Here is a 27,570-nt window from a genome sequence, read left to right on the forward strand (position 1 = left end):
TTGATTCATTAACAACTGTACATTTGTTTTCAGTGCTGACAGCAATTGCTACATACTTTGGTGTGAATCAGAGGTGCGGTTTGCCCCTTTAGTTGTAAATGCTGGCAGGATGAGAAGCACAGTAAAACGAACCAGAAGAATTTACCCTCAGCTTCATTTGACAACTACAGTATCTGTTTTCATGTGTGCTTCCCTTCATCCTCCAAAGCATTTACAGGCACTGAACATTTCTGTGAAGACAGACCAACATGTACGATCTGCCTTCCTCTCCATCACAGCCCAACAAACAGGAATATTGGTAAGATACAAAGGGCACAGGGATTTCAGCAGCAGGCTGGACTGCTGGGTTTTAGTTTCAATAGAAATCAGTGGAGCAGCTAAAGAATGGGGATAACATTGAGTCAGAAAAAGCGCAGAGTCATTCAGTTTGTGCCTGTTGCAATGCTTCTGCTGCCAACTGAGGTCCAAGGGTTAGACTGAGCTTTAACATCCTCCATCTGCCACAGGCGAACACAAACAGGGAAAGCACACACAGACCAGAACATTGGGACACGTGTACACTTTTTACACAGAAACTAAATTTACATCCGGCTCTTTTTCCTGAATCAGCGTTCCACTCAGTACTGTAGAGGTTCCACCCAAATCGGAAATCCGATCGTAGTTTGTCCATTAAGAGCAATGTGATGTAAGGCCTTTTCTTTTTAAATCTCCACGTAATGTTCAGCATTGTGAGATTTAAGCTCTTCTGTTTTGATTTCTGGAAAGATCCACCTACAGTGTGCTTTTAGGAAACGGTCAGGGTGCAATAATTAAAAAGCTCCAGTCTGTGTTCTGCTTGCTCATACAGATGAGAGCGACCAAAATAATGGTCACAAGTTCACCCAGTACATGAAAATATATATACTTTTATAATATATAAAATGTCTTTTATTTAATCCAATATTTACACAATGTACATGTTTGAGGAATCAGTTTGTCGGAAATGAAGCTCTGCTCCACCTTGGTCAAATCTGAAAAATCCTTGGAGACAAACTTCAGATCTTGCAAAAATGCACAACCCTAAAAACATGGGATTTAAAAAAAAAAAAAAAAAAAAACAATCTTCCAGTATAGATATCCACAGGCCAAACAGCGCAGCTGGTTTCCAAAACCGTTTGGGACAAATGTAGCTTGCTTCAGTCTGTCGTAGCCCGTGTTATAAACCAGGAAAATAATCTCAGTAGAAGTGCTGAAGCAGAATGGGAACTTCATCTCTTCAGTAGATGACCTCGTAGACTGTGGCCTTCTTGTCCCCGGATCCTGTCACGATGTATTTGTCATCAGCAGAAATGTCACAGCTCAGGACGGAGGACGACTCCTTTGACTGCAGGGAAACATGATCAACAGTCAAAACATGCCTTTTTTCCCTTTCTAGTTAGATGAGTGCAGTCTATCGTTCTGCGTAAGTCAAAACAACTGCGACTTTTCACTAAGATTCTGATGCGCAGCTGTGCTCCATCATCTCTACGCGTCTACTAAATGTCTTATTTATGTCAATTCACACATTATCACTATAACCTAAAGGTCATTTCAAGCAGTCACTGAAATGTCACATATTGCTAGTTTATTGACACAAACTTTACCTCTAACCATGTAAATAAGAGGGACAAACACATTGGTCTCAAATACTGATAATATAAACTAAGTTAGTGCCATTTTTTAAATTATGTTACAACATCTTTTATGTTTTTGTTATAATTTATTAAAATAAAATGATGGCTGCAAATGTAACTCACTGTGGCCAGTTGTCAGGCCAGCTAATGCTAATGCTAAACTAATACTTAGCAAACCAGTTGAGTAGAAAAACAGCCTCTAAGCCATTCTACTTCCTTAAAACGTCCTTTATTGACACAAACTTTACCTTTAACCATGTCAATAAGAGGGACAAACACAACCATTGGTCTCAAATACTTCTAGTACCGTTTGTTTCAGACTTAAAACAAGCAAATAATCTAACATTTTTCATGTAGTTATATACAGATATTAGTGTTATTATCATTAAAAACAATCCATTTTTAAATTCATTTTGAAATAACCCATATATGTTTGATGATGTGGTTTCCCACTTTGTATTGTATTACCTGGAATATGCTGGCACCATAAGGAGTCCTCCATGCATTCAGCAGGTTGTCCTTCCCTGTGCTCACAAACCATTTCCCTACAGGCAAAGATGAGACACCTTTAACTGAAGGGTCCTCACACACATAGCAAAGCAACTGTAAGCAGTTCTAACATTGCTCCTTGAATTACCTCATCAACAGTCATAAAACATAATGAAGGAGACTCACAGCTCTAACCCGGTTAATTATTCAAATAACCCTCTGATTCATTAACCAGCTCACTGGCTGGCTGCTGATTTAATCAGCCACACCAAGAGCTCTGAACTGATTTGAATGAATCAGTTCTGCGGTGAAGGAGAAGAGGACCAGCTCCTTGATTTCTGGGAATGAATTAATATGAAAGAACATTTCTAAAGTGCTGAATTTGCTGCTCAATCATCAGATTTGTTTTTAACAATAGCCCTACATACATGAGTGGGAGTGACGAGCACTTAAACCACTAACAGCCCACTGGTATCTGAAAAATGGTGCATCTACAGCTCATTAAGGGTAAAATAAAGAGATTAAGAGCTTCAGGATAATAGAGAATTACAAAATCTTTTGCGTCCGTTTTAATTCTGCTTAAAGGTAAATGCAATGAGACGCAATGATGCTGCAACACGTGACAGGTTGGATCATTGAATTATCAGAAGGCACTTGGAGGGTATTAGATGGTGAAAAATGAGATTCTAAGGTAGCAAATATGCACTTTGAGTAGCTTTGGTTTGAATATTAAAGATTCATCCACTTTGACTCTAGGTAGTATATAAAAGTACAAAAGTAAACTAAAAAAAAATTATTTTCCAGATAGTCCAACTTTTTAGGTTAAAATAGAGGCAAACTGTTATGCAAACACTATTGACAATGGTCTTTTAGTATTTGTGAATGTAGGTTGGAAAGAATAAACTCTTATAGAGTTTTAGATGTGCACAAACACACCCTTTCCATTGACTTCCATTCATTTGTAGGCGAGTTCTACAGCCTAATCGTGACCCTTACTCCTAACTAACTGAACTGAAGAAGCCTCTTGGATGAAAGGCGAGACGTCTTCCGGAAAACTTTGCATCCAGTCACCTAAACTGAACTTCTCAAGCTTGACCATGACCTGCATGACTGAGAATCTTCACAACACCTGACCCTAACACAGCCTTTGTACCCGTCAGTTCACTCCATTGTGAAAGAAATTTACCTGAAAAGCAGTGTTTTTTTTCCTTGCTTAAACTTAACTATATCTGAATATGCTGAAACATTTTGAAAATATTCAAACTTCCTCAGATACTGAATTTGTTTTGTTTTTTTCATTATCTGTAACGGATCTTTAAAAAATGAGATTTACCCTCTGAAATCTGACAAAACATATACAACTTTCTTGCTTATAGTTGAAGCCGTTTGTGATATAGAAACTGGTGAACATAACAGATTACCTGTTCATTGGTGATCTATTATGAACAACTAATTATTAGAAATCATTTCATGACTTTAAATTCTGCATTTAAGGCAAGGGTTAAAAAAAACAGAGACCAGTATAGGATCTGTGTAAAGTTTCTTAAATTCTTAACCGTGAATTATTTGAAGGCCTAGCAGTTTGCTTCGGATCAATCAAATATGGATCAGAGCTTAAGGAAGCCCTCTGTAAGTTACTCACCACAGTAGGCAAACTTTAGTGAAAGGACACAGCTTTCGTGTAGATGCAGCTGGTACTTGTCTGGCTTGGTGTGGTGAAGTACTTCCACATTACTGCTCTCCATTCCCACAGCCAGCCACTCCCCAGTGGGACAGTAGCCCAGAGAGAAGATCTAAAACAACAAACCAACCTTAGAGCAAGTTTGTTTTACAACTAGTGAGCATCACCATCACCACAGCAACAGCTGCTCCAAATGCTCTATATTTAGTGTTACCTGTGAGGTAAAGTCATGTTGCTGAAGCTGCCGGCCCTCCCTCAAATCCCAGGAGCGGACTGTGTTGTCGAGCCCTCCGGTCCACAGCTTGGTCCCGTCATGAGAAATATCGATACAGCTGGCTCCGTCGGTGTGGCCCTGGAACTGCCTGGAATAAAGAATGGAAACAAATCAGGGCATCTGGGGGACAGCAGAACTACACTGGAAAAATGATCTACAAATAAGTAAAAATGTCTTATATTAAGTGTATTTACCCTTAATTTGAGTAGGTAAATGAGATGGTTTGCCAATGAAAATATGAGTATTTTTACTCTTAAAATAAGATAATTAGATTATTATGCACTTAAAATAAGACAACGCAATTGTGTTTTCTTATTTTAAGTTTAAATTGTCTTGTTCCATTGGCAAAGTGTCTCTTTTACCCCCTCAATCCAAGAACAAATGCACTTATTTTAAGAAAAAAACTACTTATCTAGATTTTGATTTTGTTCAGTGTATCATTTTCGACAAAACACTTTCAGTTCAGTCAGTCAATAAATGTTAAGTGAAGGTAAAGGCTTTTTTTCCCTGTTAAATACAGACATTGCATGAAAGCAAGAACTGATTATTAATGGATAAAGGATAAAAGCTAGACGAGTGGAATATTAATAAATCATAAAAAATGTTTAATTAATTTTGAAAATAAAAAAATAAATAAAAAAAGATTTATCAGTTGTAAAAACATTTGATGAAAATTTCCTGGCACCTTTACAATAAAACAGTGTGCAATGTTTGGTTTTGCTTCAGGTTTGTGTCCAAAACAGAGCTACTGGAGTGAAGGACAGACCTGACAAGAGTCTGGTTATGGAGGTCCCACACGGCGATGTTTCCATCAGAGCAGCAGGAGAAGCAGACCTTGGCATCAGGGCTGATGGCCAGAGCGTAACAGGCCGGAGCAGAGGAAGTGAGCTCAGCTTTTATGCGGGGTGTCTGTGAGGCCAGGTCCCAGATGGTCAACGTGCTGGCCTCGCCACCAACGATTAAGGTGCGGCCATCGGGCAACAGCTTGCAGGAGCGGATGTAATTATCTCTGTTCTGGAGAAATGAAAAAAAAAAAAGAATATATTAAATATAAATTTGTAAAAGGCATTAAATGAGCAAAGTCAATCATCTTAAACCACCGAGACAAACCCGATAATTCTCTGCATTGACATTTTCTTTAGCAGGTGAAACTGCTGACTCACACTAGCGAAAATGTAAACGTCGGCTTGAATGAGACAAAAAGACATTTGGGCTGCAAGCTCCACGAGAGCAGAAAGACAAATCAACAGCATTGTAGAAGCTATTGGTCAAATTAAAATGGCCCCCTGATGGCTTTATAAAACCAAACGGCACCCTGGACACACCTTTAGGGTGTAGGAGGCCATACGAGCCGAACAGCATGAAGACACAGAGTGGAAATGAGAAACGGGAGGCAGTTTGGAGAAAGTAATGAGCTGCGTAATGGCAGACAGGGTTGGCCAATCAGAACGTCATTACTCAGCAGGGTTTTTTTTTCCCTCCTCCACCAAGGATAATTTCAGCACAGCAGTGAGACATTTTACTGAATTATTCACATCTTTATCTGTTGGGATCTGTGGACAGCTGTAGTGGGATGGGGAGTCAGGCTACATTTAATACTTAATAAAACTCCTAATGTATTACTCTGAGACCTCATTAGCACGTTGGGATTCCTTCATGGCTGAACACATTGAAATAAATTCAGCATAGGGCTAACTCTCCTCATTCTTAAGATGTAAAAACATCCAATTACCAGGCAGTCAAGTTGGGACACGGGGCTCTTGCTGCCTGGTTGACTGATGTCCCAGATCTTCACACACCCCTTTCCACCGGTGTAGACGTGGCGTGTGGGGTTGCTGATAGTGACGGCACATACAACTTCCCCGTGGCTCAGCGTGTTGATTTGACGAGCGTGGCGTGGGATGCCGGGTCCTATCAGTGCGTCTGGAGGGAAGGGCACAGGTTGCATCTGTCCATCTGCACTTACATGAAAAGAGTACGCCCTGGGAAGAAAAAAAAAAAAAGATCGATGGATGTAAAGTTAGAAGATAAAATCTGGAGAAATACTAAAAAGCAGAAATAAAATATGCAAACACGCACGGTTTTCCTCCTGAAATGGAAGTAAGGCTCGCTGGCAGGCCTGGAGCTCGCATGTGAGGATGGGGGTCAAACCCCGCCTGGATGACACAAACAAAAGCCGCACTTTAATTTCAACTAGTAGCAAACAAGTACATTTTGATACAGACACCTTGAATGTTTGGACTAAAATTTTCAGGGAAATTCCTTGAAATAAGCAGATTTGGCTTTGTTTTGTAGAGAGAAGCCTGACGAAAAAGTAAAACACCAACACTGTCAAAAGAGTAATTAGTCAAGGAAACAAAAAAACAAATTCTGCAGAAACTAAACATATTTTATTAAAAAATTACAGATGTGGAGGACGACTAGTGTGATGACTCTGAACTCTATTGCATTCAGTATACAAATGTCTGAACTAAAACTAATATACATTTTAAAAGTATTGCACTCACAATTGGCGAGCGTCCATAGGCAGCGGCGGCGGCAGCAGCACTCATCTGTGGTGAAATGAGACCCGGATACACGCCGGGGCTGGTCAGGGATCCGTTCATTTCATGATGACCCATCATGGCAAACGGAGAGGCATAAGAACCAGCAATAGACAGGGGGGTACGGAGAGCCGGGGCAGCTGGCGGTGAGAAGGAAACCCCGTTTAGAAGGTACAGGAAAAACAGAACAGAATTGCTGCTCTGTTAAATCTAACATAATAATTAATGAAACTCGTCTTTTTGTAATCACCTAATGCTTCCATGCCAGGAGGTTTTCCCATAGATAAAGGCCTCAGTCCCGGTGTGGTGCTGGTTCCTGGTGTGGGGGCCTCGTTCCTCGGTGTAGGTGTGTTGGACTTCAGGCTCGGCGTTGACGACTTGTCGTTCTGTAACAGAGAAATTCTTCAGCCTCAAATATCTAGTATAACCCCTTAAGAAAAAAAAAAATCTCTCTCAAAGACTGATATATTAATGAAACTGGATCCACTGCCAACGTTCAAAACCCCTGTGCGAGTGAAACGCTACCGAAAGGCAGGAAAATCCAGCCAGAGGGACAATCTGAGCGGACAGCTTGACATCTAACATGGGCATATGTAGGATCCAATCTAACATGGGCACTTTGTCACATGCTTGGTTATGAGGTTGTGACAGTGTTTCAGGGCAAGGGCATAAGCCTTTGCTTGGAAGCCAAGCTTGAGAGGACTTCCTGGGAAACCCTTATGCAAGGCAGAGGCCCAAACAATCATCGATTAATCCCAAACTAGTTAAGAAAGAAAAGAGCAGCTTTAGCTGCTGACATGCTAATGAAGGAAGGAGGCAGTAACATGTTCGCTGTGTTGATCATTAATAATAATCACCAGTAAAATTTCAAGCTAACTTTAATGTAAATTTTACTAAATTATTCTTAAAATCTCAAAATTTGTGTCTATTATACTTTTATTAGGGTAATTGTGAGCTGCTTTGTTTACATTTGCTGTTACATATGAAATATAAATAAACTCAACAGGCATTTCAGGGATGGAAGAGAAGCAGATTAGATAACGCGATAAAGCAAGCGACAGCATGTGTCCCTCTGCAGAGACTCTGGGTTATTTACAGCCTCGGAGCAGTGGAGAAATGACTCTTTACTGGCTAAGCCATAAAGGAGATTGATAGAACTGAGCCATAGGGTTTGATTTCCTGAAAAGACATCCACCCCTTTGCTCCCTTTAAATCCTCCACAGCAGCCAACTCCTAAGCCTCCATATTAGTCTTTCAGAAACACACCCACTTCATTTGACAAATGCTCTTTAAACTGTCAGTACAGGCTTCATCACCTCCAACATAACCCCCCGCCCCATCCCCCTATTTCATCAACTTGGTAAACTCACATGGGTGTGGTCCTTCGCCTTAGATGACGGCGTGCTGCCCGAAGAGGCCACAGAGGCAGGGCTGTTGGGGGCAGCGTCTTTCTTCAGTCCTCGTGGCTTATCCAGGCCGTTTTCTGGAGGAGAGTGGGCGGGGCTCACTCGAGGGGTGGCTGGATCCTACGGAGTTAAACCAGACAGAGTGCAAGACTGAGCAAATAGGCTGGAGGAAAGCCACTGGCATTTACATGCAGGTCAAACAAGCTGGGGCCTCATGTGCAAACACAGATAAATATACTCATGTATGCTCATACCCACCCTCACACACATGTATGCACTTTTCATTCACCTGTCACACCCTTTTCTCTTTGTATTCTTTGTCTTATATTCTGCATGAATGGCAAAAGGAACTGCACAGAGTAAACACTCTCAAAGCACACAACCAATATTATGACAGACGTTCTGGCAACACAGTGAAAGGTGTCGAGGCTTCAACAGACAAAGGAGAGCTGTGTTTGGTTTCTTTGCAGCCTTCCTGCTGAAGAATGTGACGGAGTAGCTAAACCGTCGGCTTACCTCATTGGACACGTCCACCACCAAGTCGTCACTTTTCTCTCCGTCACTGTCCTGAAATAAAAGAGAAACATTAGTGGCAAGGAATGTATTATTAACTAGATGAGTGGAAACATAGAAAACAATAACATAGAAAGTATTTGGCTTCTAATGTAAAAAAGGCTTTATCTTTTATGAACGAGTCTGAATTCACGGATAGCTTTTACAAGGACAAAATCCTCAGAGCAAACAATGAACAAACCAACACTCACATATCCTCTGTTGCTGTCTTTGTCATCCACTTTTCGTTTCTTTGAGTCCACGCTGTAGTCTGAAGAGCTGCGGTGCTTCTCACTCGCTACCCGCAGGCTGTCTGAAGGCGACACCGAGTTATTCTGCCACAAACACACAAGGCCCACATCAGACTACAGTTCCCATGGAGTTAACGTAGCATTTATTATGATTTACACAGACAGATTTATTTCAAGTTGGTAATTTGATGAATTATTGAATTTGTAATATTATAACCATCAGAAAACCAACAAAACTTTACTTTTACATCCAGTCATTTTGTGTAGCTTTTTTTTTATTTGCAGGCCAGCTTTAATATTAGCACTAAAGAAAACTGCACAATACTTTTGGACTGACTCGGAATTAAAGAGGGGGGTGGGGGAGGATTCTTGGAAAGCTGAGCCCAGTTGCTCCCGCCCAGGCAGCAGAGCAAGGAGGAAACAGACGAGGCAGCTGAGCAAAACCACAAACCCACAGAAACACTGAAGGACTCAAACACTAACTGGGAAGGTGAATAGTCACCAGTGAAACTGGAGAGAAAACGTCAACTTTACATAAAACCTGACAATGCTGTTGACTACAGCAGCAACCAGGCCAAAGCCAAGTGTATAACATCATATTAAATCAAACTTATGCTGCTTTCTTAACACACATATACAAACACCACTGACTCAATATTGTAGATCTTAAATTACAAGTGTTGAGGCAGGTCCTAACTAGAAAACCAACAGACGTAAAAAAAAAAAAATAAAAAAAAAAAAATCAGATTAAGACAGATGGACAGACGACCATTGAGAAATTCAGGACAAGAGCAACGTGGCGAGACAAAGTGTGCTGCCTACAGAGAAGGGTCCTGACAGCCAGAGCGAGAAAATTAGTGATGAAAAGAAGGGAGGAAGAGACGAGAGACTAAAGCAGAAAAGGAATTTGGCAGAGAATAACAGCATAGCATAGTAGCCATGAGTTCTCCCCCACTAGTGGGAACGCTCAGACAGGTTGGTTTTTTCTCAAAAGCTGCAAACTGGGTTTTTGTAGTCCACATTTGTAGAGTGGCAATGCCAATCAGACTGAAAGGCAACAAGTGCTTAGGTGGGGTAGGCATAAGCTCATATTGAGGTCAGGATTCTGATTAAAAGAAGTCCTGAGCTGCAGACATTTTTATCTGAGATAGAAATAATGTATTGCTGTTAAAGGTTTCTTACAGTAGGTTTTTCTGCCTTCTTTTTTGGGAAATATGTTCAGCTGCCGCAGCCAAAACAAGGCCACCATTCTGGTTCACTGCAACACCATCTCCTACACCATTACAGCCTGTCTCTATCTGAGCCTTAGGGATCTAACAATCTTAAGATTGCTTAGCCCTGCACTTCCCTTCAACTGTGGTATCAGATGACCTGAGACAACAGAACAGGAAGACTTTGTGTGTCGCTGTGCACTGAACAAAAAGAGGGAGGAGAGGTTGGCTGAGGGATCAGGTAAGGTGGTATTGCAGCCGCTTGTCACCAAACGAGACGGGGGAAGAGTTAGGGTTCCCTTTTGACATGAGTGAGCCCATTCAGGATGGCCAGTCAATGGGAACTTAATCTGTTTGAGCAGATCCAACGGAGCGTTACACTTCAGCTAACTGAGAGCTTTAAGCCTGTCCAATAAACAAGGATTTTAACATGAGAAGAGATGGAGAGATGGCGACAACACAAGACAGAGGAAGGGAGAAAAAGGGGATGGGAAGATACAAAACACCAGGAGAAAACACAACATAAACAAAGAAGTATGATGTTTATTGAATATGGAATAACAATAGGCTATGACTGACTCCTCACTCAGTACTCTATAGTGATAAAGGAGGAAAAGGGTATTCAAAGTCACCTTTATTTGTGCTGAAGTTAAAGAAGGTAGCAGGGTACTAATCCTTGTCCAGTGATTAGAGTCATTTTCCACCTGGATTAGAAGGTACCTGCTTATTTAGCCAGAAGTCATTTAAATTCGGTGCATATCCCCCAGTCTAAAAATGTGTGTGCTCTTACACAGAGAGCCTGAATGTCTATTGAACAGTGAGCTTAGGTCTATGTAAAGTACACCTAATGACCAAACACAGTGAGCTAGGCACAGACCAAGTCAGGACACACACACAGGAGATGGAGAGTTGTAGAGTCAACATACCGTGCTGGACTCGCGTTCTTTCAGAGGAATGGCCAGTGGCGAGTGAAAAGATGAGGGGCCAGGAGGGAGGAAAGCAAAGTACAAATTAGTACGGGGGGGTTAACGAAGACTGCAATCAAAGAGCAATACAGCTCCTTTATTCACACAGAGAACTGATATATGCAGCTCTGTGGGATCAAGGTAGTTAAAATCTACTAATGAAAAATTGTTTTAAAGAGGATTTAATCATAAAAAATATAGAGTTACTTTTAAATCAACTTTTTGAAACTATGGAGAACAAAAGCAATTCATTATAACACTCATATGAAACAGTGTTTCATTGCTTATAAAAGGAAGAAATGACAAGTAGACTCTAGTTTCATATTAAAACAGAACATAAGGTAAAGGAAATCCACTAAAAGTAAAGATTTTCCCTCTCAGTATTTCTGTGCATAATTCAGCGTTGAAAAACAAGAGCTTATGTGTCTTGGATAAAGTATATTCAGCCGGTATAAACTGCTCTAGTCAGCACCACTAAAGTGCTGCAGGTGTTTTGTGTGGCAGGCTGTGCTCCTCACCTCGGTGCTCCAGGTCGTGGTGGTTCTTCTCATCCTTCACAGGCAGGTGGGCCTGGCTGCCAAGAGCGCCCAGAGCCAGTAAACCGGATCCAGCACCTGTCACTGGGGGGAGGCCGGGCGGCTGCAGGCCTGAGGGGTGAGGGGGCAGCTGAACTGGGGGGCCATGGGCAGCGTGAGAGAGGTGCTGAGCCTGAAGCTGCTGCTGCTGTAAACAAACGCAGAGAGACAGCGGACAAGACAAAGGACAAGTGGGTCAGCTGGGAAATGACTCCTCCATGAGTGACCACGCTCTCCCAGAGCCTCCAAGCTGCCTTTGGAGACACTCTGTGGAACCTGCTGCCTGATGAACAATAGGACGACTGTTTTCAGATCCCTCTGTGTTCAGAGAAAGTTGTTCCGCTCAGAGGGAGGGGGGGTTTGATAGAGCACTTTAAAACCTCTACATGTGATATTTTCCTTTTTTTTGCCTCTAGTTCTCAGCTGTGCAGTTATACAACATAACTTCAATTATGCATGAGGAAGCAGTGTGATACATTTTCCCCAAACAGAAAAAACAAACACATACGGTCCGTATTTAATGTTCAGTCGATAGTTAAGAGAAACATAAATACATATCAAAACATCATAACAGAATATTTATATGACTATAAACAGAAAACAAACTGATGCCTTTTATAAGACTTTAAACCTGCAGAATAAATTACTAACACACTGATCTCTAACTAAATCTAAAATAACCAAACAGAAACTATATTTCATTTTTGGACTTGAGAGATATCTGTAAACATTTAAACATCAGGAATAATTACACCTTGTCCAACATCTGAGATGAAGGAATTTTTCTGTACCCAATTCTGTATATATGATCTGTTCATTTTATGCTTTCGGTTATTTTACTTCCCGAACCACCAATTCAATAATAAAAAAAATAAAACAAAAAAAAACACACTTCTCTGCTGAGAGACATTTCATAGCTTTGACCAATAAAAATGATCTATAGTTACTTCCCATAACCTACAATGATCTAAAATAAAGAAATGTGGCTGTGCAACTAAGATGAAAAAATATTTATCTGCAGAATATTTTTCTGTGGAAAGGTCACCAAACACCGCAGTCTGAGGAAAGGGGCACAATATAAAAGCTTTTTAAAATCTTCACTGCAAAGAGAAAACATAAACAATGCATGTAGAATTGCACATAATGAATGGATAAGAAACGGGACTACGGCTTGATAACTAATCTGACAAGTTCAGATTTGTTTTTTTTTCTTTTTTAAATCCAGATGAGCAATGACTCCTTCTGGACTTGGATTGTGACCAACTCTGTTTATTCTAAAGGACTGGTTTTTCCTCAAGTCTTGTTCTCACATAACACAGACTTCTTCTACTGTTAATTGTTTTTTCTTATGGTGCATGACCTTCCATCAGGTTGTTTTCATGGAAGATCTCATGCCCTTTGGCTAGCAAACAGTTATGCTCGGTCCCAAAATGCTTCAATCAGAAGGATAGAATGAGAATAAAGAAAAAAGAAAAAAAAAATCAATAGGTCTGCTCTTGAAAGCCTCGAATCCTTTCAACACTCCGGAAAACCAAGCCAGCATGCCCCGCCTCAGCAAAATACCACTAAGGAGAAGACGGTGGAGAACACACACATATCTCCCAAGAGGCCATGAATGTCTGTGAGAGGCAGTCAGAGCCAAGAGAGTAGATAGACAGGAGTTAAATAGCCACTCAGGCAAGAGGGAAGCAAGTGCTTTAAAACAAGGTTAAATAACACTTAGCACATCCATCAACTGCCTCTTCAAATGGCGAGAGATGAAAAAAAGATTGCCTTTCTGCTTGCAAGATAGAACTTCAATAACCCGATCCATACATTCATTATACAAAATGGAGAAAGCAGACCAATGTATATAGGGTGGCTTACCACATTTAAAGTTTATTTAACAGCTGGCCATTATTCAGCCGGCCTATTATGTCAAGCTAGACCTGGGATCGTCAGATGGATGCAAGCAAATGAGGGCCAACATTGATAATCGATTCTACACTGTTGAGCTGAGCTGCCCGTTTCTTGGGAAAAAACGGAAAAGGAAAGGGCAGCCAGAACGAGACGAGGAAGGAGAGGCAGAATCACAAAAATAACAAGAGAATAAAAGAGAGTGGGCGAGGGATTGAGGCAGGGACGTCCCTATTGAGTGTGCCTAATGAGGAAAAGCGTGCAGGGATCATTATCAAGAAGCCTCATTAGCGTGCTATGACTGAGGAGAAGAGAGACGAGGGAGGGAAGTCATGAGGGGCAGAGAGAGAGAGAAGAGCAGGGGGGGGGAAATTTTCAGAAAATAAATTGCTTCCAATTCAATATTCATGGATAAAGAGCTCGCTCTCTTTCACACGTATCTTTTTTCCATTTTGTGGAAATGCTGCAGCAACTTTGGCAACTTCCACTGGAAACAGGCAATTAAAGTTAACTAGGCGAAACTGGCTCCCCGCAGAACGGTACTGTCAGGTGGAACAAGCATCAACAGAACCAGCACAAACCAGCTGGCAGCAGACTGGCTTGATAAGTCTGGCAATAGTCGCTGCATTACCAACTGTGGCTTACAACAGTTCTGCAGCTCATCAGAATTTCTCCACTTATCTAACGAAAACAATTAGACCACAAAATATTCTAAAAACAACAAATGGGACAGAGGGAGGAAAGACAAAGGCCATGGCAACTAAACAGAAACTAGAAGTTAGCGGCTGGTGATAGATTAAAGGGATTCAGCCAAACCAGTAATAAACCTGTTGGTCATTTGCATTATCAGACTATCTGATGTTTTTTAACAAATAAAGTAAAAAATTATTTTATTCGTGTTTCATTTAGTTAAATATCCAGACTCATTCAATTTATAACACACTCTTTACTACTTTCTAAAAATCTATAAATAAGCAAGTAAAATAAACTTAAGTAACGCTGAATATACATATCCAAACAAAACATGCAAAGAAGGACACTGCGGTAGGCAAATGAGCTGTAGTGGTATGAAAATCAGCCAGGTGTAAAGGTTTGTGCTGTCCTCCACAGATTAGTATTTACATGATACACTGTAAGCAGCGCACCACCTGTAGCTGGCAGGTCAACCAGCATCCAACTACGATCTAATTAAATGCTGGACTCATGGAAATAAAGGCAGGAGCATGCAAAACATCCAGCACCTCTGACACTTGTCAAATAAGACTCAATCATGTGTTGCCTTGGGCTAAAAAACTATGCAAAACAGTGGAGAGGAGCGCACAACAGCGTCTCTGTCTCTTCTTTGGAGTACACAGGCCAGGCTGCTCGTTTTTATTTGATAGCAAACCAGATTTTAACCCGAACGCAACCTTAGTGAGACTATTTAAATGACTTAAACCATAGAAAGAACCTCCAAGTCTACTAAACTGATGCTGATTAATCCTGTGTGGAAACTGTCTTTACCAGCTTTGGAGGAGATTTTCTCCATTTATTCTCATGGCTGCAAAGTACTTGAAAATAAAATATTGAAAATGCATTTAGATGCATTCCTGTATTATTTGAATGTTTTTAGGATGAACTGAGGCTCTAGCAAACAGGTGTTTACTTTAAATACAAAGGTTCACATCTTAAGTGCTAGCAACCAATATGATAACACTAGATATATTACATGGGTTTCATTTAGAGGAATATCATGAACCTGCATTTGGGGAAAAAAAGAAAAAAATGAAACTTGACCTACAGCTGTGAGACTGTTTCAACAAGTGTGAACAGTTGTTCTACAGACTAGGCCATACTTCACAGCCTCAACTTTAATCCCAAGCATTTTATTTTCAGTAACTGCAATGTTCCCACTGCTGTTTTCTCTGCTGCGATCCTAAAGCTTGTCCTGACCTGAACACACTGATTCTCTGGTCCAGAGGTGAAGGTAGGCCTTTTGGCTGAAACCTTAAAGTAATTAAAGAGCGAGTAAAGTGAAATGTGAGAAACCCTATAATCTGATCCCAGCTGGAACACTGCTTCAGAGCAGAGGCTCACTTTGGAACGACTCACTGTGTGAGGAAAGGTCAACATAGCAGCATTCAGGGAAATTACAGCTGTGAACAGCATACTGGAAGATCATGGCAAACATTGTGTATTCTAAAACTAATAAACCACGGAAGACAGAGACAAGTCTGCACAGGAGAAGGGACCATGGCACAACTAATGTTAAACACTTGAAAATATCTAAGGACTAGTGGCAACATGGCTGCAGGTATTGCTCCGATGTCTTTTCTTTTTAGGATTTCTTTATCTAATCGACAACATTTCAGTGGTCTATAAGTATATGAGGGCTGGTCCTCCTCTGTGAATGCAGCTTTTTGTCTCTGCTTTTTGGTTAAATAAAAGAAGAAGAAGAGGGTATACACACAGTCAGAGGCAGATTGGGAAGTCCACGTACCCCGATGATAGCATTCAGCTCAGTCATTGTCACCTGCTTAGCTCTTTCAACAGCTTGAGCCACCTGCTGTTGATGCTGCAGGACACAAACAAGAGAGGATTAGAAACATGATGGAGAAAAGGTCTGTTAAAAACAACACATTCAGCTGCCTCTCAAGGTGGACAATAGGTCCTTAATTGGGTCCTTAAAACCAGTAATAGACATTCATACAGGGTGTTTGGTACGGTCCAAAGAATAAAGGGGAAATCTTGCAGAACAGTCAGGTCAAAAAGACTTTTGTTCAGACTTTTTATCTGGATGATTGTTTTTGAAAACTAAACCCAGAGAAGTTATGAATTTTCTATTTACTAGGAGCAGATTTTTTCTGATATCCATACACAACAGAGGTTGTCTTTATTCATATATTACATTTGGTTTGTTTTACCACAATTTTACCAAACATATGGAGATATGAGAAAACACATCAATGTCAGTATTACTGAATCTGTAGAAGCATCAGTTTAAACAAACAAAAACATTAAAAAGTAGAGAAAAATCATCACTTTGGTTCTTTTTAATTATTTTATTGAGGCTTGGTCCTAATTACAAAACGTTAGCCAAACAACTTCCAAATTCATTTCAATTCTGTTTGTTTATATTGCGTCAGTTAACAACACATGTCCTCTCAAGGCACTTTACAGAGGCAATTCAAGCAGATCATACATGTGCACCGATTTATAATTTTTAATCATAACAGAAGAGAAACAATGTGTGATTTAGTCCTAAAGTTATTGCTGCAATATTCAGTTAAAAAAACAACAACAATGTAACCAATAACTTGATCTGTTCAGTGTGAGTCGAACAAGTTGATGCAATCAGCTGGTTTTCCTTAGATATAAAACTGAACAGATCTGACTGGACCAGTCTGATATATTAAATCTGTTGTTGAATCTCACATTATAAATCTTTCCCCCTCATTCATCTAAGCTTTTGATCAACAGCTTCAATTTAGTGTTTTGACTTCTTGATGCACAGCTTGTGAGAAGAGTATTTGGATTGTTTTCTTTAACATGCATCCTGCAGGGTAGAGACTCACCTCTTGTGACAAGAACGGCATGATCTGAGCCAGAATTGCATTGAGACGTTTGGCAATTTCCGTCTGCAGGAGAGTAGAAAAGGAAACATTAGGAGAAAAGGCTTAAAATGGACTGCATGCACCAAAGAACTGGGCGGTTTAATTACCTATAAAACTAAACTGTTTGCATCGTCCATCAGGGTAAAACATGCATTTTCTAACCAAATTGCATTTCTAACTAAATTGGGACCGCCCAAGAACAAATTTACTTCCCCCTCTCCAATGCTTCCATTAAGCTCAAGCCTTTATTTCATTAGGAGGCTGAAATATGCTAATACCATCTGGCTGGAGCGAGCCTAATGAGGTCCATACTTCATAATTACGGTCCATAAAGAGGAGGGGGAGGGCACGCTGAAGCAGACAGGTTAACTCTCCAGCCCAATCTATCAGAGGCATCTCTGGTATCGACCACATAATATTAGCCGGCAGAGTAAGATGATACTGTGGGGCTCAATGTACATAATGCACTTTACAGTGCTGCATTTGGGCAAATGGATATGCTGCGCTGCCTGTCTGCTGCACTCGGAGGTCCCATGACATTTTGCCCAAGCCAATTTCCCCTTTTAAATTCTGCACTTTCCGTCGAGTCGAGGAGGGTGAGGAGCAGAGGAGGAAGACAAAAGTGGGAAGCGGAATGAAAGCGCAGAGAAGGGCATGCAAAGTGGTGATGAATGGAGGAGAGAAATCCCCTGATTTGACACTAAGGTAATGTGGTTTGACTGGACCAGGGGAGGTGAACTAATTGATTCTGAGAGATTAGGGGTGGAGGCCCAGCAGGTGTGTGTGGGTTGGAGAGGTCCTTCCCGCCATTTTGTTCGCTGCCGCATTCCTCTCATTTACTCCTTAACCTTGTTTGAATGTGAAAAGTGGAGGGGGGGAGACGGGAGGTGCCAGGAGCTTTCTGGAAAACCTCTGTCACCCCCTTCAGTTTCAGGGGGCAGGGAAAGAAGGGGAGAAAAGAGGGAGGGAGGGGGGGGCAGACCTCTGCTGTCCTGTCAGGATTTATCTCACAACCCCTGTTTGACCTCAAACGGACTGTGCTTTCTCTTCTCCCACATCCTCCAAAAGCTTCTTCACACCCCTTCATGCTAATCTCTCCTCTCTCCCTCCCTCCTTTCTCTTCCTCTCATCTTCCCCTCTTCAGTTGCTGGGGCAACGCTATCTGGCAGGGCTTATCGTTATGTAAATTGGGCTGGGGCTCTGACCAGAACAGCCTGTAAAATCATATTAGGAGCAGCACAGAGGCAGGTCATTAAATTGAATTTTCGGCCTGTCGATCTGATCGGCACGGGAAATTAATGAGGGATAACTGGGAATGTGGAGGCGGGGAGGGAGGGTGGGGGCTACACTGGGGGTGAGCTGACATGGAGAAGGGGTGGGAGGGGGGCTCTTCGGGGACTCATAAAGAATCATCATTAGTGGGGGCTGTATACAATGACACAGGCAGGGTGAGTGCGTTGCAGTGGAAATGGCTGCAGGGGGAAGCAGCACAGGGCTTGTAGAAACAGCTGTATGCTGATACACTCTCCTATTAGAGCAACTGCTTTGCAAGCACTCAGTCACAGAGAAAGGCATCCATTTGCTTTGTAGCAAATCGCCACTTCAGGACCACTATTGGAGGCCAAAAAACATTCGTGGAATTCAGGTGCACTTTTGTCTTTTGTTGAATTTATCACAACATCAAGCTACATAGAAAATGTTCAGCTGACCTAGAGTACCAACAAGTAAAAAAAAAAAAAGAAACTAATCAAACTGGACTCCTTTTTAAAAGCTAAAGATTATAAAAACATTTGACCTCCAGTGAATTTTAATCCAAAGTTAATCTGAGGAAGAAAAAAAAATAGAAAGTGTTTAACATGTCAGCTGTAAAAGTGCTTCAAGCCCTGGGGTTTATCCTCACTGTTCACTCAATGAGGATAAATGTGTCAGGACAAATTGCTGACCGTCAAACATGAAAAGGCAGGTAACACCCGCTTTGGCTTACAGAACTCAAAACAGGACATCTTTTTTTTTTTTTTAAATAACCATATTTTACAGAGCTTTCAGCAGCAGTTTATAGTCACTTAAAGCCGCGGGAAACAGGCCTCTGAGCCACCAGAAGCTTTTCTCTGCAGCTCCACAATTACAGGTACTCAGAGTTGTCTCCAAGCAGCAGAGCTTGGAGAGGCTCGCCCTCTCTCCATCACATCCCTCTGTCAATGGTGCGTTGAAAGCCGTTTGGCTGTTTGTCGCTCCAGGCATTAGCCCCCGAGTGGAGAGCAGAGTCTCTGACGAGGATTCAATTGGCGAGGAAAACAAGTGGCATAAGATGAGGAGGCAGAGATGGCTGTTTGGGAATTATCTTTACAGCCAGGCCAAGGGGAAGAAAGAGCCACTTAGAGGTACCTAGTTCATTACAAATGCATGAGGAACATCTTGCATGTGCATGTCAGTTTAGTTGGAAACTATACAAAGAAAAGAAAAAAAGAAACAAGGTTCCTTTCTGTAGGGAAGCGTTTGTGACAGATTACAACATTCTTCATGAAAGCTAAAGTCTTCATTTTGACAAATCTTCTGTTTGAATTCTGTGAGCTAAACGTGTTGAATCCTAACAGCAGCCAATTAGGAAACATAAACCCAAACAATAATGGTGTAACTTTACCAACTTCTCCAGCCTGGCTATCAAAATAAAGCACGCCTCACAACCCTGAGTAACCTCATCAAACTCCCCCGAGTGTGGGTGGGTGTGTGTTCTCCTACTTCGTTTGTTTTGGCTTTGAGACGGATCGACCATCATCACCTTGGCAAACAATTCCAGGAATCCACCATAAATTATTCATTTGCACAAGCTCTGTTTCTCCTTCCCTCTGTTTCGCCTCCCCCCGCCCTCTTCCTTCAGGAAACAGACATGATCCTTCTAGATAACGCTCTCTCCCCTTTCCTTCACTCATTCAACAAGTGAGGAGCAGGATAAACACGGCACATTCATAGAAACAGCTCGCTAAAGTCAAACAAAAGTTGAGTGGCAACATGTATACATCTAATATGGACCTATTGGATCACTTCTCTTTGAATCGCATAAATTTTTTTTTTGCGCTGCTTGGGAAAAGCAAAGAAGAAGCTGAGATTAAAATAAAAGAAAGATTGATTGGGATAAACAATCAGACGGACAGGGAGCAGAGGCAGTCGGAAACAAAGCAACCCCCCTCCTCACCTACACCACAGTCAGCAGGGCATGTAGCTGAGGCAGCCTAATGAGCTCCGCTAATTAAAATCACTTATTGACAGCAAGCAGGGGTGATTACCTCCACCCTGCACTTTTTTGCCATCATAAGAGACACTGTCAAAACAAATTACCTCCTGGCAGCAACACACACACATCCCTTTCATGACAACCGCTCAGCTCAGCAGCAGCAGCAGCAGCAGCAGCATAGAGGAAACTGTGTGCAGGAACCTCAATTACTGTATGTTTGTGTAAGTAGACACGGTGTTTCCATGGTGGGATTTTTCTACATTTGTGTGTTTATGCACAAGTCCCTTGTTTTGATCCAGATTTATTGAGTAACAAAGGGAATTTATAATTTCTTTTTTTCTTCACACCAATATAAATTTTCAACAAAAGCGAAGTAGCTGTTTCTAATAATCCAGCCTGCAGTCTTTCATATGAATAACAGGGACAGCTAGGGGCCGTTTGTTTACCTCTCGCTGATGTCATCACAAACACTTGTTCAGCAGGGATGGGAGAAGGGAAAAGAAAGGAAGGAGGGTGGAAGGAGCCATAAATTATTCAGAGAGCTCTCCACTGGGCTTATTGACAAACAAAAGAGATGCACGGGAGAAGTCGATTAACCCATTTACCCCGGAACGCCTATTCTGCAGATTATTCTTCCCACTCATTTTGTCCACGGCTAGGCTTAACTCCAACCACATATCACTTCTACCTGCTGATAAGTGCCTCACGGAAACAGTCCCAAAAAAGGATGGGGGTCTGGCAAAGTTTAGCTTCTTAATAATAAAGAAATACATCTAGTTAGCACACCCAGTGCCAAATCAAACTTCAACGGCAGATGAATTGAGAAGTGTGCTGCTCCTCCAACCGGGCTACCCTTCCACTGATGACATTAACCTTCTGGATCTCATGGCCATGAAGCCTCCACCCCACCATTCTTCATCTCTCCTTTTGCCACTCTCATACATCATATTATACAGCTAATGACACAAGAGCCATCATTCATATCCCTTCACTTGGGCGGAGGAGGAAGCAATGATAAAACATGAGGGCACAAAGAAGAGACAAAAAAAAAAAAAAAGAGAAAAATCTGGGGAAGCAAAAAAAAAAGTGCAAATTAAAGAGATGAGGTCTGAAACAATTTAAAAATAAAATGACCCCTTTAAATAGGTCAAGAAAAAATATATTTATTTACATGAAGTATATCACACTTCAAAGAAGAACTTTTATTTCAGATTTGCGGTTCCAAAAGGAGATATGCGATCAGTAGTCCTAACACACATAAAGGTTATCTATTACACCACAGCAAACATAGCAATGTTTATACTTTTGATCTCCAGCTCAAAGACACCTCGCTTTAAAAACGCCTGCCTGCATCCTCCATCACCATAACACACAATCTACTGCCTTAGGTGATTCACTTCCATCCGTTTGACTCCTGGGCTCCATTTAGAGATGCACGACAAAACCACAGTATGTTGTAGACAAGTAAAAAACTTTAGAAGTTTGGTCTAAGCTTTAAGGGAAGATTAGACTTCTGTAACTGCACACATCAAATGTCGCTTGGGTCTGGTCGCAAACCAGGTTTGCTGCTATGCTTCTGCACAGTCTGTCTGGAATTTCTAGGGACACACAGCAGTTTCCCGCCAAAGCACAAGGGGGAGCCTATTCAAGTACTCACAAGAACTTCGGCAGATAGTCACGAGAACTTTGGCGGCGCTGGCGTGAGTGTTTATCTTCCAAAACAACAATGGCGCATCTGCAAGGTATCACGGTCACGGAGATGGATCTAGAGTTGCTAGACATTGAAGGGGAACAGGTTCTGAGTGAACCTCCTCGATTAACCTTTCGTCGTAGTTGTCCAGTGTAGTTGTTGCTCGATTTTTAAAAATGGCGGGCCCCGGCACAGAATTGAGAAGGACGACCACACAGACAGCTGGAAAGGCATACCAAGGGCCAATCACAGCTGCTTTTTGTCTGCCCACTTCCACTTGAGGTCCGCACGGATTTAGACCGTCCGACGCGTAGTCAGGATTTTTTTTAGGTTCACAATGGCCATTGCAGAACCTCTGAGCAGAGGGCGTGGTCGCGCACAGAGACAGATTTGACCGTTGCAGAGGCTATGCATCAGAAGCATAAATTAGCCTTTACACAAACTAGCCAGACAATTTCACATTATAGTTGTATCTACTAGATGATCTGAAGTGAGACTGAGGTGAATAAATTTGCCTTTGAGACAAGATGGATAAGGCTAAAACTGAACAGTTAGCTCATAAAGCACTGGAGAACACACGTCGTTCTCCCTCCCCTAAAAAGAGTTAAAATAAAGGCCACTTTAATAAGAGCAACCACTGCAATAAACTATTCATCTGTATTAACATACTAATGTGTGTGTGCGTGCATTTTATATGAATGGACCAAGTGCTGGAAAGGTAAACATATTTTCTGATGCAACTTCACTGACTTACATTTGTCCAGTGTCCACACGCCTGCAACCTCCACTGTTAAGTTAATGCTGAATCAGAGTTATCTCATCTTCGTAAACACGCACATAAATAAAAAACGACCAAAGCCAGGAAGAGCAACTTAACATATGTAAGAACAAGAAAGTTGATGAGTTTCAAATAAAGCCTAAAAGTAAAACCAATTTATCATCTCTTAAGTTTGCCATTTCTCTTAGGTGTTCCCTATAGAAAGTACAAGTCTGTTCAGTGGCCTCTTGTTCTAACAGCTTCTTGGTTTCATGGTTCAACCAAAAACACTGCAGTACTGTTTTCTCCATTATGGACTCCCATCTTTCCAATCACATGCCACTGTATCAGTTTTCGGGGGAAAAAAAAATGTATTCCTTTCTCTTCCATAAAAAAAAGAAAATCTTTACTTTGATCAAAGTAGATACATTAAAACTCTTATCCACTTAGGGCAGCGGTTTGTGGCAGTTAAACCCTGAGCACATTTCTTGCGTGATACCACAGAGCTGCAAACCAAAGTTATTGAGTGTGGTTTCTCAACTCCTGGGAGCTCCAGGGCAGTTTCAGGTACAGGGTTGTACGTTATGAATTCCAGTGAGCCATCAAAATGAGTCAGTGATATATACCATTGTTTGTGTAATTCTCTAAGGCTCCTCAAAAGCTAAAAACTCTGTGTTGCTGTCTTCAAAGTCAGGAACATGAGAGATCAAATGCTCAGGTTGTGACACTGAAAATGTTCTCCAATTATTTCTATTTATTCTCAATCTACTGGTAGAAAACAAGTTGGATGTTATACCAGTTCTTCTGTGGAGTGGTTTGGGAGGTGCCTGCTCATTAAATTTCAAATTCCTGTGCAATGGGAATGCAGATATGCATTTGCGCAAAAACACTAACTTAGGACGAGCCACTTAAAAGCATGCACTGTTGGTTTGTCTGCCAAATACTTCACTTTAATCTTATCAACCGCCCAATCGCACGGTGCGCCTTTAGTGTTGTTTAACCTGTCAGCATTTTTACAACAGGAAGCCTGTATGTGTGCGCCTCTGAAAAGCATTTAGAGATAAGGGCAGGAACTAAGGTCAGACATGCTTGTATGCCTGTGTTTATGCTCCTCAAACACTAGGGGAGAAAAAAACAAAATTGTTTTGGATGTAAATAAAGCATATCTGATGTGGCTACATACCTGTTTGTGCATCTCAATGTTGAGTCCATAGGACATCTCATAGTACTGTAAAATGAACAGAGATAACATCAAAAACAGCATTGAAGAAAAACTCTTACTAAAGAGCAGATACTATATTCATCTGTACATATAATGGCATATTTAACATGTTTAACTTTGGTGAGGAAAAAAATAAATAGAAGAATGTTAACCAGACCTCTGCACATACTAACATGTAAGCAGATGAGAGGAAGTGAGCAGAAATAAGCAGACTGACTTTGACAAAAAAAAAGAAAAAACTGACAACTTTGGTGTATTTTTCACTGCCACAGCAGCAGTGGGCTGGTTTCATTTGAGTGAGCTGTCTTGACACACAACCACCACCTATGACTTCAAAGGCCCAAAAAAATAAAAAATGATGCGACTGCAAATCACCAAACTAACCATATCCAAGCTATAGCATAATCATGTCAGTCTTATTTATCAAAGACACGGGTCTATGAATAACTCAAAGTGAAACCTTTACAGTTATTCATTAAAAAAAAAGGTGAAAATCTATCTGTAGGGAGACAGATGCTTGTGTTGGCAGAACATTTGAGTCGAGTCATGTTTACAAAACTCTGTTTTTGTCCCCCTTTTGCAAATTCTGAACTTCTGGGACAAATGACCTATTGAAATTAGCAAAGTTTAGCATTTACCATAAGATAAGATAAAAATGTAAAATGCACTATAAAATACCAAAAAGAGAATGCATCAAATATATATTTCTATTTTCTTTTAAATTCATTTTCACCTATTTAGCAGGGCGATCATCTCTGATTAAAATTATGCTGTAATTATAGACGGATTAAACCAAATGATAGGTTCAGGTTTTGGCTGACAAAGAAAAAATTGTAAATCTTGGGTTAGAAGTTTAAACCATAGGGGAAATAATGAAAACAAGTCCAAAGTGGTCCACAGGGACACATGTGGTTGTAACATATGTACTTAGAGCTGTCCACTTGACATCAGATCAAATGGAAAACATGTTACCAGCGAGTCTGAACAGCTTCAGACTCTTCCCCAGTGTGAGAAAGCTGTGGTTGTGACACTTGTTTCACTTTGAAGAGGTTACTATAATAAAACTATAAGACGAACACACACAGGAAACCCACTGATTCATGCCCCAAGCCAGCAGAGGAGCCCTTCACTTCCTTTGGATCATGTTAGGTGTTTTAGAGTGGATGGTGGTTTTGGATGGGCACAAAGCGGGGAGCCCACAGGGACACAGATGGGAAGGGAGGGGGTCGTCACACCCTACAATCAATAGCTGGACATTTGACCCCGTCTAGAATTTCAGCTGCCCCTCTGTTAACCCCCACCCCACACCTCCTCGTCCAATGAAAACAACTGTGAGTCAACAACCAAAGGAGATCTCGGGAAAAACAACTAGGCTGCACCACCTGTGACTTTTCACCTGAGGCAAATGGGAGGGTACGGTATTAAATCTGAATCAGAGCATACAATTAGTACACTTACCATGACATAGTGGCGCTGCATTTCTGTCTTTTCATTGGCCAGTTTGTCGTACTCAACTTTAAGACTAAAGAACACAAAAAAAAAAAAAAAAACATTTCAACTATATGCAACTAAGTGACAAGGGCTCTGAAAGACAACCATCACAATCATCAAACAGAACTACAGCAAATGTGAGAAAGCAGTGTCAATGTTATTTTGCCATAAGTGTCAGTTTTGCTGCATGGGGCTACAATAATGGAGCAACCAGTAGCAGCTTCCTCTTCCTATTGTTTCCAGGAAGCCAGAGCTGTTTACAGTCAGTTAGCCATTACCTGTGGTACTGCGCCTGCAGGAATTGAAATTCGTCTTTGATCCTATCGCAGGACTCTGCTACGGTGAACTTGAAGCCAGGCTGCCCTGGTTGGTGAGGTGCCTGAAAAAAAGTGAAGAATGGAAGGTATAAACATCATCAGTGGATCTCTGATGATGGCAAACCCACTTTTTCCTGTTTTGTCCTCATGCCTGTGCCTCAATAAGCAGAAGAAAGGGCTGCTTTTACTCAGGTAAGCCACTTAAACCCATCCACAGTGGTATTACATGATTACAGTAGTCACAAATAGCCTCCAAATTGAACATTTTAAATGATGCTGATGAGCATCTCTGCTCAAACAAGGCCCTGAATAGGAAGGTGTGGATCTACAGCTCAATTCCCAGGTAATTTAGATATATTTTCTTAAAGAGGTGATTGATTTGCATCAATGTACAAGCAGTGGCAAAGAGAAGCTACTTACCGGATGCCGGCCTTGTGGATACATGTCGAGTTTTTTTTACACAAATCGATGTTTTTTATTCTCTTTTTTTGCCGTAAGTCTCAGAGAAGGTGCAGTAAAATAGAAAAATCACCGCCACCCCCTCCCCTGTATATGCAGGATGGCGGTGGACAAAGCCTTTCTCAGCTAAGAGGCGCACTTTCAGACTCCAGTCTGTGGATGTGTCACCTTCCCGGCCTTGCTTTGTACCTAAACAAACAGAAAACGAAGCACAGCTGAGGATCAAATAAACAAAGCCACAAGAATTTAACCTGACTGACCTAACTGAGCACACTGTTACGTAAAAAAACATCCAAATAAAGTGTTTATTTCTTCTTCTCGGGATTATTGAAAATATTTACTCTAAATCGTGATATTCCCTTTACTAATCATCTTAGTATAATCACAGGAGGTAAAACGGGGGGAAAAAAACAATGCGTTACATTTTCAAAGAACAACAGATGAATCCTTAAGTATTAGTTTTGAATATACTCACTTCGCTTTTCCTGTAAATGTACTGAAAAGGCTCCATAATGAGGAAAATATGTATATATCTAGTGCGTTGTGAAAGAAAGCAAGAAGTCTGCTCCCATAAAAGCCACATCTCGCCTTGTTAGCGGCTCCCTTCATGTAGCCGTTTTTTTTTTACCTTTGTCTCGAATGATTCCTCCCTCCTCTGCACAGGTAAGAAATAAAATCCACACACAACGGAATGTTATCGACCTCCCTCCGTCACTGAAAAGTAGAAAAATAGTCTTTCCTCGTTTCTTGTTTTTTTTTTTTTCTTTTTGTTCGCCCACCCTTCAGGGTCCTTTAAAGCCCGCGATTCAGAGGCGGAGAGCGTCGCTCCGTCCGTCCGTTCGGACGCTGGAAACCCCTCGGTTAGGACGTGTCCTCGACCGCAGACAACTTCAAAAACCAGGCAGTTAGATCCTGCAGCGGTGCGCCAGTTCTCCAGTAACTCCGGGTAGAATGGACTGTCGGCTGGAGCAGTTATTTTTGTGTTAAAATATCGAGCGCTGTGAAATTCACCGCCAGCCTGCCGTTGGGTACCCAGTTCCTCCGCCGCGCGCTGTACCACACACAGACTGTGCACTGACACGAGGACCTCACTGCTGAGAGAGGGCCGACGACCAACCAATCAGAGTCTTCGGCGGAGCGTAGAACGGGTGACCAATCACCGAGCGCTAACCCCCACGTGGGGTTTCAGCAAAACAGTGGTTATGATTGGACAAACAATGTGACCTCACACGGACGCCATTTTGGATGCGAAGTGACATTCTGAACGTCCAAACAACTTGTTCAAAACAAAGGTAATAATTTATGTGTCCGTCC

General features: G+C 41.5%; 1 protein-coding gene across 6 annotated transcripts; it reads right to left on the reverse strand.

Moving 5' to 3' along the window:
• On the reverse strand, positions 1-27,326 carry LOC107101744 (transducin-like enhancer protein 3). Of its 6 annotated transcripts, none has more exons than XM_015400772.1 (21): positions 26,885-27,326; positions 26,218-26,445; positions 25,759-25,859; positions 25,448-25,511; positions 23,951-23,995; positions 17,050-17,112; positions 15,975-16,049; positions 11,543-11,744; positions 10,986-11,044; positions 8,810-8,932; positions 8,562-8,612; positions 8,010-8,165; positions 6,890-7,025; positions 6,604-6,779; positions 6,176-6,252; positions 5,829-6,078; positions 4,863-5,110; positions 4,037-4,184; positions 3,784-3,934; positions 2,121-2,197; positions 1-1,363 (listed from the first exon to the last, which is right to left on the reverse strand). In XM_015400772.1, exons 2-21 carry the CDS (start codon positions 26,239-26,241, stop codon positions 1,256-1,258), a joined length of 2,334 nt encoding a protein of 777 aa, XP_015256258.1. In that variant the 5' UTR covers positions 26,242-26,445; positions 26,885-27,326; the 3' UTR covers positions 1-1,255. The 6 variants fall into 6 exon arrangements, with proteins under 6 accessions (XP_015256258.1, XP_015256260.1, XP_015256257.1 ...); XM_015400774.1 differs by having other exon boundaries at positions 10,986-11,002; positions 11,543-11,747; XM_015400771.1 differs by having other exon boundaries at positions 11,543-11,747.
• Positions 27,327-27,570: the final 244 nt, after the last annotated feature.

This window comes from Cyprinodon variegatus, unplaced genomic scaffold (genome assembly GCF_000732505.1).
Source record: "Cyprinodon variegatus isolate N-32 unplaced genomic scaffold, C_variegatus-1.0 Scaffold1145, whole genome shotgun sequence".
Taxonomy (NCBI): Eukaryota; Metazoa; Chordata; class Actinopteri; order Cyprinodontiformes; family Cyprinodontidae; genus Cyprinodon; species Cyprinodon variegatus.